This window comes from Stegastes partitus, unplaced genomic scaffold (genome assembly GCF_000690725.1).
Source record: "Stegastes partitus isolate 25-593 unplaced genomic scaffold, Stegastes_partitus-1.0.2 Scaffold1496, whole genome shotgun sequence".
Taxonomy (NCBI): domain Eukaryota; kingdom Metazoa; phylum Chordata; class Actinopteri; family Pomacentridae; genus Stegastes; species Stegastes partitus.
The window spans coordinates 53,635-67,231 of NW_007579227.1; the positions used below are offsets into that span (position 1 = coordinate 53,635).

Consider the following 13,597-nt stretch of genomic DNA (forward strand, 5'->3'; position numbering starts at 1 on the left):
TGTTGTTGCTGCATTTCCTTTTCTTAGTGGTCATTTAATCATATTCCACCAAAATCTGCCCCAGCTATAGCTTTGTGGGAACTCACAATTTCACCCATGGGGCATAGCAGCAAAAATAATAACAGGTTAATCTGCACTTGACCCAAGTAACATCAAACACAACCCCATGATAACTGCTTCTTTTGCAGCCACTGGATAAAAGCAACTGATATCTTACAGAATAAGCAAAGTGAGTATATATGATAAAGAAGCACTTTCCTAACGTACTAAAAGACAGCATAACAGTGTAATGGAGTTCTTGGGTAGCAGGAAATGCACATTTTCTGGACTCAAATTATGAGCTCAAGTAAAAAGAGGAAAAAAAAATATGCCGACGTGATTTTGAAACTTTTAACTTTTTTAGTAATAATTACATTTAAAAAAACTAAAATAAAATGCCGTCAACTCTCCGTTCAGCCTTAAACACACCTCCAGGCCCACATGTTCACAGAGAGCGAGCAGCTCAGTGTGTCCGGCACATCCGTCCCACGTTATGGCCAAATCCTCACAGGCTTCACGCAGTCGCTCCTCTAAACGGGCCGACAGAGAACCGCTGGATCCCCGAGGTGTGCTCGGCTCATCGGGGTTCCAGAGATGCATCTGACCTGCAAATAAAACACAACACGGATCATTTATTAAAAACTATCTGCAGCATGTAGTGAAGCTTCTGAGCATGCTGCCAGTCTGACGTACCTTCTGCCTCATACTCCTCTGTGCTTGTTTCATGAGCGTTCCAGCGCTGTTAGAGACAAAAAAACACACAGAAACTGAAATTAATATTAAAACCAGTGAGTTTAATTCGACTGTCTGGCCTTTCTATAGCAACAGGTTTACACAATCAAAATAGAGCAACTCATCTGTGAGAAACATGCCACAAACCCCCAACTCAGGCTGGTTTTCTCATGTGACAATCAGCTGTGTTTAAACATGTTTTTAAATTAGCCAAGGTTGAGCCTGAATGTGAGGGGGGGGCGAGGGGGCCGGAGACGCTCATAAAAAAAACACAAGGAAGCTTTTGTGACGGCACGAGTCCTGACGGAGGGTCAGCGGGAACGGTGACAAAGAAACCGTGTCACGGACGGACACACTTCGCCTTTTTTTTTCTTTTTCAGGCATTTTAATGTTAATATTATACTCTCTATGCTAATGTGCAGCATAAAATTGAAAAGCAAGCAAGCAAATAAAAAAAAAAAACAATCTAGAGCTCTAAAATAAATAGAAACTGAATGTGCCATAAGGCCAGATGATCAGGTTTATGGAAAAAGTTATTTATAATATATTTAAAGGGGACCCTTTTTAAATCAACTTGCAAGTCAGAAACAAAAAAAATTTAATGCTTTGTTTTTGTTGCTTCTTACTTAAGTTTTAATAGCAAACAATAAATGTCAGATGTAGTAAATAACATGTAAACAAAATAATCCGAAATGATCAAGAGCTTCATGAAAAGATCCTTAATGGGCCATAAGGTGAGCTCTTTTTTTTTTTTTTAAAGATAAACTTGCATTGTATTTATTGGGACTTGTTGCTAAAAACTTTATAAATGAGAGTTGCCAGTTCTCAAAAATTGGTTTAAAAATCATTTTTAAAGAAAAATTTCAGGACAAAGGAACTTTTCGCAGATCTACTTCACTAAGGGGAGATGTGTGGGAAAGGGACAAACGTATCCAAAGGTTTCCGACAGACTTCAGCAACTGTCTAACTTCAGAAAAAAACATTTAATTAGCAACATTTCGATGCTGGACCTTCATCAGACAAATCATATCATGTTTTTTTATAGCATCAAAATGAAAGCATTTTTGCAAATTAGACAGTTTGTGTGAGATGGTTGGAAACTTCTGGACTAAAAAAATGTAACATCTTTGCTTTTGTACCTCCCAAACAAGCAAATATATTAAAAAGAAGAAGAAGAAGAAGATTTAAAACCTTCAAAAACACATGCCTAATGAGATCATCTTGTTAATGTTAAAAAAAATAATTTCAGTTGCATTCTTTGGGGGTTGTTTCTGAAAATGAAACACTTTCTCAGATAAAAAACAAAAAAAAACACCCTGTCAGTCCCCAAAAACAGTTTTGTTTGCCTTTTTTTTTTTGCTTTTGTTGTTCTTAACAGACGTTCCACAAACAAAGTTTTTCGCGTGCTGAGAAATATTAAAGAGGGGTGTGACCCACAGCGCTGCAGCTCAGTCCCACAGCGTCCATCTATTGTCTGAGGAGCCACAGTGAGGGAATGAAGAGCAGATGGGATCCTGCAAGTGGCGTTTTGATACATGGAGTGTCGGCATGCAGAGGAGGAGGGGAAGCAGAGCTCATTGTTCCTCTGTCACAGTCCGACACCCTCCTCCTCCCAAAGCACCGGGCCTGCCGTCTCCGTGGCAGAGCCCCCTGACCCATCCCCATCTGCTGGTCCCCAGGCCGGACATTGTAGCATTGTTGCTGCCCAGATTAGTCAACATCAAGACACACTTCAGTTCAATGTCTCGGATTGTGTTTGTCTTGGCGCTGGCGGCCATCTGGGGTGGAGTCACAGACAATACACAGAATATTAACATGTCCATCCGTGCTCAAGCTGAACTGGCCATCATTATACCGTTTTGGTGAACTGGTGCTCTTTGTTGCCGCTGCTGCAGCACATTCAGACTAGTGTCAACCTGGCAAAGGTCTGCATCAGCATGAGGAATTACTGGGCTGTCTGAAGACCGCAGCAGTTAGCAAAGTTACCATAAACTCTAAAGAAGCTTTACAATCCTGACAGAATTGGGTTGCATCCTGCATGTAGGTAAAAACTTCACAGATATTCTACTCCCTAATCCCAGACATGTACACACGATAACACTGGAAAATAGTGATGCAAAACTATTGTGCCAGAGGGCAGGGAACAGTGCACCATCTCATGTGATCTCATGGGGAGCAGGTGTAAACAAAATGGAAACTGTGGTGCAACAACTTGCTGTGACGCCAATAACACTTTGTAGTGAGAAAAAAAATCAAAAGCACTAAAAGGCAAAACTAGTGTCAATGAGAAAACCTTCAGGAAGATGCGATCAACACAGGTTGGCTACACTTCAGTCAGAACTAGAAGTGAGATTTAATGATCAGTTTTAACACCTGTTGCTAACGTTAGCCTCAAGGGCTAGCATGTTGACATCTGCTACTCCAAGTGCTAGCATGATAATCTATACATCCACATTTAAACAGGTAAATCAGCCCAAATCTTCAGTAGTCGTAGCCCAGCATTAGGCGTGCATGCACAATATCTATTAACCTGTTGACTCTTTTTTTTTGTTAATTGTTTTGTCTTAAAAAATAAAATATAACTGCATATAGATTAGATCATTAACTAATTAGCTGATCAACAGGAATTTGATTAGACATTATTTTGATAGCTGCAGATTTGTTTTGTTCATTTTTGAGTACAACATTTGCTATTTACAGCATCCTAGATATGCAAATTTTATGCTTTTCATTGTTAAACATGATAAACTGAATATATTTGTGTTTTTAACAACTGGTTGGACAAAAGCACCTTGAGGCAATGAGATATTATGATGGGAATTTCTCACCATCTTTAGACATTTCACAGACTAAGGAGACAATCAAGAAAATAATGAACAGATTAATCAATAATGAAAATAACTGTTAGATGCATATCTAAAACAATCAATTAATTATACTTGCATAAAACAAACCATTGCTCATGTCATTAGGAACACCTGTTCTTTTTCTGCTGTGTCAAAACAAAAGATCTGCTGTGAAACAGCCCAAGGCAGTGTTCACACCCTGATGTATTTACTGAATAGTGCACGACATTTACCCTGTGCCATGTTATTTAATATTTAAACACTAAACAGTGCACTGCCCTGAAAAATTCCCACAATAAAAAAGAAATGATGGTTGTACAACGCTCTCTGCAAACGGCTGCAAAATGCAATGAATTGTGTTTTACAGATGTGAAAATTAACGTAGTGCAACTCGACGACAGTTACTGATAATGCTAAATGATGATTTAGTGTCTAAAAACTCAATTCCTGGGAAACGTCAAGGCCTCTCCTGGCTCAGACTGGGTTTTTGAGGGTCAACTACTCATGAAAATCAAAAATACAACCATGTAAAGTAAAGGCAACCAGTCTGTGTTGCCTTTTCTGACACAAATCTGTGCATTGTACTATTATTTTTGAGCATGGAATCAGGGTTGTGCTGGCAATGAAACCCTAGTTGACAATTGACATTAATTCTAATGCTGATAAAAAAGGACTTCATAACCTAGAATCACTGCTTCTTCATTAATCACATCGACTAGTGATTAAAAATAGTTTTCTTTTAATCAACCACTCTGATAAATTGAGCACTAGTTCATTTCTTTACCAGCCAACAAGCGAGGACCTTGTGATGTTACTATAAGTCTTCCACCCTTTCTGTTGCAGGTCATGGATGCTCAGACAGAATGTGAGCTTAGGCCTTTCTACATATGTTAAACAACTCTCTATGTCAGCACAGAAAGCTGGATTATCCTGGAAGATCACCAGAGGAACCATGCAGAGTGTTCAGCTGGCCATGACTGAACTGATGCTATACAACACCGTGGCACTGAAGCATTCGCTCCATCGCAGGCTGACAACACAACGCGGCACTACACAAACACTGTAGGAATGTGTTGATTACCCAAGGCTTGTTGAACAGTAATTATGCTCACAGCGTTATTTACAGACAGTATGAAGCGGTTACATAATGAATAGGGCCTGTGTTAGAGTGTCTATATTACATTTCAGGATCTGGCCTGCATGACACTAAGCTGATTAGCTAAGAATAACGCCTCGGCGCTGCTGAGAAACACAGCACATGCAAGGCCAGGAGGCGATAAGGATGGCATCGAGGTGTCTGGAGGTTCAGAGCGATGCTGGAAAAACTCATCAGTCTGAGCCTTTTACCTCACGCTTCCTGGGAACAGCTGAGTCATAGTTGTCCTCCAAATCCTCGCCGTCAGCTGTGCTTACGTTTGGAACTTCAGACAAGTCCGAAATAGGCTCTATGAACTCCGGCGTCGAGCGGCGCCCGTAGCGTTTACTGCCCTTCACAAACTTTGGTTGGATCTCAGGAGACTCTGAGGAGATATAATGACAAAGAGACAGAATTATTAGCAGGAAACAGAGGACACAATTAACCACAGAAGAAAATCCCAATGACTAACATTTACCCAAGCAGCTCTACTTCTCTAAAGCCAATAACTTCTCTAAAAATAGTGACCAAAGAATGTTTCAAAGCCACATGTTCCCATTTGATTCACTAAAACAGACATAAATATTGACAGCGCTGCATTTACTCTGTTAATGATTTGACACAAATATGTTACACAATATAGTCATGATAAGCCTAAAGCCTCAGAGCACAGGTCTTTGTTTTCCTCCAGAAAATGGAGCGTGATGAATCAAGGAATGAACATAGAGACAGTAAGGCCTAATCAGAAACAAATGTGAGCACCATTTAATAGAAGTTCCACAAAGCTTCAGTTTCTGCCCGTCCAAACTAAAAAAAACAAAACTCTGCAACTTTAGAGCTCTAAAGCTAAAATGTTGTCTGCAACTTCTCGATTTTAGGGTTCCTAAAACTCTAGAGTAGTGTGGAAACTGAAAACATATTAGCATTCATGTCGCCTCAGTACCTGATCTAAAACACAAAACGAAGAACTATGATCATAAAACTAGGGATTGACTGATATGGGGATATTTTAGGGACAATACCAACACTGATTATTTCAAATCAAGAAAGACTGATAACCAATTTTTGGAACCAATATACATTATGTTATAATTTAATAGCATGTGATAGGAGCAGGGAGTCCGTCATTCATAACTAGGCTGCTTCATTAATAAGGATTACTACAGCTGAATATCTACACTAGCAGTAGGAGTGACAGTGTCAGGATGTTAGGACACCGTTTACTGTGATATCAATTGATTGAGATTGATCAGTCTGTCTCCTGCAATTTCGTCTGCTGCTCTGTTAATATTTCAGTGTTCTGTCGCCTTTATTTCCCACTAAGGCCCATATCTTATAGCACTATTTGTTGCCGTTTTCCAGACACTGTTTCAGGGTAATCTGTGCCTGCCTTCTCACTTTAGCTGCAAGCCGTTAGCGTAGCCTTAGCCGCTGTGAAAGTAGCCAATTTCCTGGTTTGTGGCAACGGCTGGTGTTTTGTTCTGCTAAGGAGACTCTGCTGAGACCACAGAGTGATTACAGATAGAAATAGGCGGCTGCATCAGACCCAAAGCAGCACATTTAATTCATAAATAAACAGTTAATAAAAACAAGGATACAGATAATTGGTAAAATGCCAAATATTGTCCATGATTATCAGTCTATCCCTGGATAAAGCCAGTCTCTGTGTCATCCACACCTGAATCTAAAACAACAAGCCATGCAAGTGGTCCAACCACGACAGTGCAAACAGTCTGAATGTCAGCTAATTGGCTTTGGGCCCGAGGTTTTGGCTCTGTGCCTCTGTATGTCCATTTACTGCTGCATCAGCATGGGGGCTGTTCCACTTGCTCAGCCTGCAAAGTCACCTTTTACACTTTGGTGACTTGGTGAATGGAAAACTTAATCTTAAAGTTCAATGATAACTTACATTAGTTAAAGATGAAGTTATAGACTTCACGCTCTGTGCTTTCAGGCTGACATTTTAAAGACATTTGAATGCAGGAAATTTAATCAAAATATGTCACAGTACAATCAAGACTTTACCTGGTTTTGGCAAAGGCTCCTGTTCTGCCTGAGGTTGCTCGATGGTCGACGACAAAACCAGAATAAGTGCATTCTTGAACTGGTCAAAGTCAACCTGCAACAAGAATTAAAAAGATCATGTTGGATGCAATGCGAGCAATGCTGAATATGCGAAGCACAAAAACAAAAACATGAAATTCCTTAGAATGGGTGTAATTCCCTGTGAGCTGGGTGGAGGCTGGGTGTCCCTGGGTGGAGGAGGGTTGGAGCAGGAGCAGGGAGGTCACACTTCAAGAATCAACAGCTGCTAACCCTGAATATGGTGATTTTCTTTGTGCTTTGGAGGCTGACGGCTGGCGGCTTTAGGTTGTGGGAAGGGGGGGGGCTTTTCTTTTTGACTATATTGTTGGATGCCATGGGTAGGCAATCAGTCCGCTGGCCCCTCTGTTAACATTTACACCGCCCACACACACCCGCACATTCAAGACAATAGCCACCCGTCTGTCCACACGCTTACATACAAACAAAACTTCCAGCGAAAGTGTGGAGGTAAGCAAAACATGAAGACTCAACACTGGAGATCCTCTGAACGTACACTGAGGAGCACAAAACTGACCAGCGTCTGTTCCTGTTTCATACACTTCCACATGAAGCACCCTCAGAAAAATGCATGTGTGAATGTTGATTAGCTTGGTTGTCTTGACGACAGACACCTGTGATTAGGGCTGATGGGGGGGACGTTTTCTCCTCAACAAGACGGCGAACAAAGCACTGCAGACTCGAAGACCTGAAAGCTGGAGTGGCTCTCAGCGCAGGTGTCGGCAGATATCACATGAAAGCCAAGCGGACCACAACTCAAATCAGAAAGGGGGAAGAGCCATTATCTGGCAAAGACAGATTTTCAGAGGAATAAAGTTACCCTGGCAGTGAGGCGGTCCTGGTTCTGCAGCAGCGCTTGGAGGAGAGCTGGTGCGGCATCGTCCAGGTGGAGTGACTGGCAGAGATCGGAGAGCTCCTCTGGGCACAAAGAGCCGCGGCCGCTGGCGTCGAAACTGTCGAAAACTTCTTTCAGGCGCTCCTCGTAGTGGTCCTGCTCTTGGCCGTCATCCATCCCACAGGACAGCACCCTGGCCTGAAAGACAACGAATGAAAATCCCACACTTTCTATTACGTTTCACAACAATATTCCAGAAAAAACTGTGCCAGAGGTGCCGCCGCTATAGTTCAACTGGTTGAGCTGGCGACCCACGTACAGGGGCTACAGTCCCCGACGCAGCGGCCATGGGTTCGAATCCCGCTCATGGCCCTTTGCTGCAATTCCTTCCCCCATTCCTCTCCCACACTTTCCTGTCTCTCTCTCGACTGTCCTATCTAATAAAGGCCAACAAAAAAAACTTAAAAAAAAATGTTCCAGAGGCTAAAATATCATCACTCTAAACTTACAGAACAAAGCATTCAATCAGAAATACTCACAAACAGGGTGGGAGCATGTATCTCAACAGTTTCTAAAACCATTCATCCGAGACCTGCACTCAGCGACTGAGCTTTCAACCTACTGCTCCAGCGTCAGTTCTGGTGGAGGCTTTGGTTAATCCAATTACAATGATTAGACAGTCAGGTAAATTGATAGACGTAGCCAAGACTCCCTTTTAGCCGGGATATTTAATGACCCGTGTAATTCAATTTGAAACGCATGAAAGGAGGATTTAACTTTATACGGCTGCGTGTGGTTAATAAAAAGTCTCCGTTCTTATAAACAGTATGAATAAATAAAATAAAAACATAATAGCAGTGGCTTTTGTTCATGTTGGCGGAAGTCTTCGGCCTAAATGCTCTTCAAACTGGTGACACACACAAGGACAAACACAACAAAGTGGCACCGAACCAAGTGGAACAATCAGCCAGGGACTAATTGAGAAGGTTACACTGAGCGCTGTGCCAACATTTACTAGCTGGCTGGCAGCATCAGTTACAGACACACGGACCAAGTTTTTGTTCTTTCAGTTTGGATGCATCATCTCTGTAATTGAAAAACAATGAAAGCAAGCGGACAGAGACGAAGGCCCCGAAACAGAAGTTTGGTTACAGCAAGATAATGAAACGCACAGAAAAGACATGTTTCTCTCAGGCAATCACACAAACAACACATCTTATCTATGCAAAAGGAGAGGCTGACATGGAAGCAAAACGAAAAGAAAAAGTCTCTGTAACTGAAGCAATGACATAACTAATAGACGCAATCACAGAGGTCAACCACCTGAAGCTTAAGGAAGCTAAAATGTCAAAGAACATGACTGGAAATAGCAGAGAGAGCCGAGCAAAGTAAAGCACGCATATACTTCTATTTTTACTTGCAAAAACTTTCCAGAAATTTCATGTCTGGCTGTTGCATCACTTCACTTTGCAAACGTATTTCATCTAAGCACTGGGACTGCTGCCACCACTTGTACGTTCATACAGAGAGTCCACTGTTCTACGTTTTTTTTCCATCCTTTTTTAACTTTTTATATACTGTGTGTACAAATTCAGCTCAAAAGTAAGAGCATACCACTTTATCTGAGGAGTTAAACTTCCCCATGTGGGCTTATGCGCCTATTAGGGCTGCATGGTAGTAGAAAAAACTGACACTGTGATAGTTTTGTGAAAATAATAAAGGAATTTTCACCAATTAATCCCCCTATAATGACTGGGAGGATTTTTTAGGGAGTTTATCAGCACTGAAAACAAAAAAAAATCATGTAAAATGAAGCTGATAAGAGCTGTGTGGATGTGGTGTAACACTTGAAAAGTCATCCAAACTATTTTTTCTTTTTGCTATGGATGGCTTTCAGAACTGCTCTTGCACCCTTTTACAGACCTTTTTGGTGCCAATTTAAATCAGCTTGCATTTCAACAAACTCAGCGTCTTTTAAATAAAGTTAAAGAAAGTCTGTGCATCCAGATCCCTTGAATTAGAGCAAGTCATTCTATATCAGATGGACTTTCCTTGTGGATTAGTCTTAAAAATGAAAACGCATCAAGCCACAAAAATAAAAGTTGTACCATGATTGAGTTTACGTTATCACTTCACACCTAATGACTGTTATGCATGTGGACATTGGAATGTCAGTGATATCAATGATGTATTGTGCAGCCCTAGTTTCCATACAATGAGCACAGATATAATTTTCCAGCTGCCCTCCCCGAGACCATCAAGCGCTCGGCCAGGTGTCCCCCCCACACTCCAGACTCGGGGAACCCATTCACCACACACAATGGGCTGTCCACAAAAGCCAAATCAGTATTCTGCATCTGCACATTTGAGCAGCTTATGAAATGCAGGAAAATAATGTCTCAGCAGTGCAGCAGTTAATCTACAACTACAATTTGTCAAGAAACTGGGCAACAATAAAACACGATCAAATCAAATGTTGGAAAACTACTCATAATCACAATATTTTTTGCTGCATTTTACAAAATGAGATTCTTTCTGTGCACTTTGCTTCAATGTTTTCAAAGCCATTAAGATTGCTTTCTCCAAACAACCTCTGAGCCAATTATCCCAGTAGCCTCTCTGCTCGGGCCACAGTGGGTCATGGTGGGCCGACAGCTGCCGTGGTCAAAGATTCACACCAGTGCAGGTTGCAAGAAGGAGGTTAATCCTCCCAGCATCCCAGCATCCACTGGTAATGGTGTTAATTATCACCACAGATGTCAGGCAGAAAAGTGCAAATTACAAAACTTTTCTTCTGCACTGCATTTCTGGTGTTGAATAGGAGGTGATTCCAGAGAAATCAGTGCATCTGACAGCATCACATCTCCACAAAACATCACTCAAGAGCTACAGCAAGTTCACACTTCTTCTGTTTAAAGCAAATATAAAATGAGAACGATGAAAGGCTTACAAATCACAAAACACTGAGGAGAATACTCATTCATTTAGTAGCTGACAGCTAATCGATTACTCATCGCAACTCTTATTTAAAACTAGCAGTTTATGGTCTTTGTGGTATTAAAGGTCTCTATGGTATAATTAAGCACTGAAACAACAACAAAAAAGCAAATAAACTCAGGAAACTTCATGCAAAATGCACAGAAAACCCATGAAGTTGACTAAACCTGACATTACTTTAATATTTAGTAGCATTTAAACAATTTTCACAGATCCAGCTGCATGAAAAGTAAATCAACAACCATTTCTCATGTCATTAATTCCTGATTATATTATTTTAAACAGCTTAAGTACTGTACTGTACTGTACTTTGGTGATATAATAGTTGAAAATAAAGCTTTAGAGGATTATAAAACCAGCTGTGGAAGATGCTAACAGTCAAAAATGACAAGATAAGTTACCTGAATGTGGCATAATTCACTTGAAACACGATTAAAATCTACTAAACAGCTGCCTTAATGAATTTTTCTACACTAACTTTTTAATAACTACACTCGAGTACAGCTTAAAAGTTAGCTATGAGCTTCACAACCAGCTTAACTAGCTGTTCAGTAGTTTGGTTAGCTTAACTTGACATAAATAGGAAAGTGATGGGCTATGCTAACGGGGCTAATGTAGACGGAGTGTTAGCAGGCAACAGTTGGTTAATTTTATCCTAAAAATATTAAATTAAACAGCTGGTAAAGAGTCAGAGACAGCGTCTAATCTGTAGGAATAAATTAACTCACCGAAGTGTCCAAACTTAGCCGAGACTCGGCTCCGTCTCCGGCTGAAATTTGGTGATAAAACGCGGCTGTGAAAGCAGCTTGAAACTACAACATTTGTCCGGCAGCAGCTCCGCAGGTGAACCGTCACTACCCGGCGGCTAGCTTAAAGATGGAGGCGTCCCAGAGTACGATAAATAAAAAGCTGCTCCGGGGTTTGGTGTCCGCTTTGTGTCCTCCGCTGCATCATCCTCCACTGGCTCGTAGCGGATTTTGAAAAGCGGTAGTTGGAGGAAGGGGCGGTGACCGGGAGCCTGACTGGACGCAGCCCGGAGCCCAGAGGCCAGGGGCGGATCTAGAGGCTCCGCTCCTGGGGGGCCACATGAAGCCACCAGGGTGGGTACATAAACATTAAAAAAAAATCTACTGAATTTCATCATGACAGCTAAAAAATAATAATGTGCCAATATGAGAATTTTAAATGATATCTATTGTTTTTATTTATTTTTTTATTTTACAGTTAATGTCGCTATTGGAGCTATTTGTTATTATTATCATCATAATTTTTTGTAATATTTCATAGTTAAATATTTAGTCATTTATTTTGTTGTTTTGTTTGAAGAATACAGCTTTAGTTGCCGTATAGTGATATTATCATTTTTGCTAATTTGAGTAGTTGTTAATGCTTTTATTTTGAAGGTACAGGGTAGCTGGGGCACCAGGGCAAGAGAGGCGGCAGGAGCCCTTGTTCCTTTGGTTGCAATAAAAATAAACCGAAGAGACTTTATATTTTTGCCTGAGCAATGGAGTTATTTTCCCTGTGTAAATTAATTCCTGAGGTGCCTCAGTGGCCATTTGATTTGATTTTGTTTAATTTTTATTTTGATAATTTTGTTTATTTTATTTTTTTAATTATTCCTCTCAGGACAAACAGCTACTACAGTCACTAATTGGGTCAAGCTGGCTCAAATAATCAAATTTTCAGAATAATTTCCATCTCTGATTTTCCTGAAAATTGTGTGAGTATGAAATATTTACATTTTAAAGATATTTTTGTAATTTTAGCTTCATATATTAAATACTTTTTGAGATTTAAAAACATTTAAAAAATCCCCATTCGACACACTTTCTGAACAATTTTTTTTTCCACACATTAAAGTTTCAGTCTGCATTATGTTAGTTACAAACTACAATTGTTCATCATTTCATTGACTGTTGCATATTTGCAGCCTTCTCTCTTCCTGACCACCAGGCTGACAGTGTGTTAGCCACAGTATCTGGATGGTTATCAGAAAAAGTACAGGTGTATCTCAAATAATTAGAACATCGTGAAAAGGTTAATTTTTCTTTTTATAGTTTAATTCAAAAGTGTACTAGAGTTCTGCTATAAGACATAATCAGCAACATTTTAAAAAAAAAAAAAAAAGCCTTGAAATACTGAAAAAAAAAACAATTATGAATACAGACTGCATAAAAGCTGACCCATTTGAAAATAATTAATTAATATATAATTTTTGAATTGGTTGACCACTATTGTCTATCTTGACCAAAGAAAAAATGTATGTCAGAGCACAATGTGTTCACTGTAGACACTGGAAATGAACACACAACGAGAACAAAAAAACGAGGCTATAATTAAAACAATACAGTGCATTCTTATGTTAAGTAGGGCAGGAATGTTAGTGTTTTCTGATCCATAAAATAAATAAAAATGATTGTACAAACAGAGATACAAACTGCTGCAGTGTATTCAAGTATAGGCCTGTATATGATGTGGTATTATTGTCTTACCTGAACTTGACACTGCTTCACCCAAATAACCAAAAGGTACAGAAAGTACAAAAAAAACAAAAAACAACAAAAATTACAACCTTCAGCCTCTTCCATCTCAGAAATTTCACCAATGCAATGTGACATTTCTTTCTAAAAGCAGAGCCATTGTTCCTGTGGTTATCCACAGGGCGCAGCATAAACAGTTTCCACTGGAACGACTTTCTACTGTTTTCTGCTGTATACAGTAAAAAGGACTTGATCTCCTCATAAATCCAAATTTAAGTCCTGCAGACAGAACAACTGCCATGAGTCTTTAAAGTCCCCTCTTTCTTCAGTCTTTGGACTATTGATGCTAAAATTCACTCTCTTGACCTCATCCTGGACATAAAGTGGCACTAGTTGGTCTGTAGGAGGCGACATAATGACATGAAGT

General features: G+C 40.1%; 1 protein-coding gene across 2 annotated transcripts in view; it reads right to left on the bottom strand.

The window, feature by feature from the left end:
• The window catches only part of nin (ninein (GSK3B interacting protein)), a 31,883-nt gene extending 20,304 nt beyond the window's left edge, over positions 1-11,579 (bottom strand). The window contains exons 1-6 of one of the 2 annotated variants that reach the window (XM_008300078.1): positions 11,416-11,579; positions 7,676-7,888; positions 6,778-6,871; positions 4,965-5,137; positions 733-778; positions 469-644 (exon numbers count right to left, since the gene is read on the bottom strand). In XM_008300078.1, coding sequence (XP_008298300.1) covers positions 469-644; positions 733-778; positions 4,965-5,137; positions 6,778-6,871; positions 7,676-7,867 — 681 coding nt within the window. In that variant the 5' untranslated portion in view covers positions 7,868-7,888; positions 11,416-11,579. The remainder of the gene's footprint in view (positions 1-468; positions 645-732; positions 779-4,964; positions 5,138-6,777; positions 6,872-7,675; positions 7,889-11,415) is intronic. The other variant, XM_008300077.1, reaches the window with a different exon arrangement.
• Positions 11,580-13,597: the final 2,018 nt, after the last annotated feature.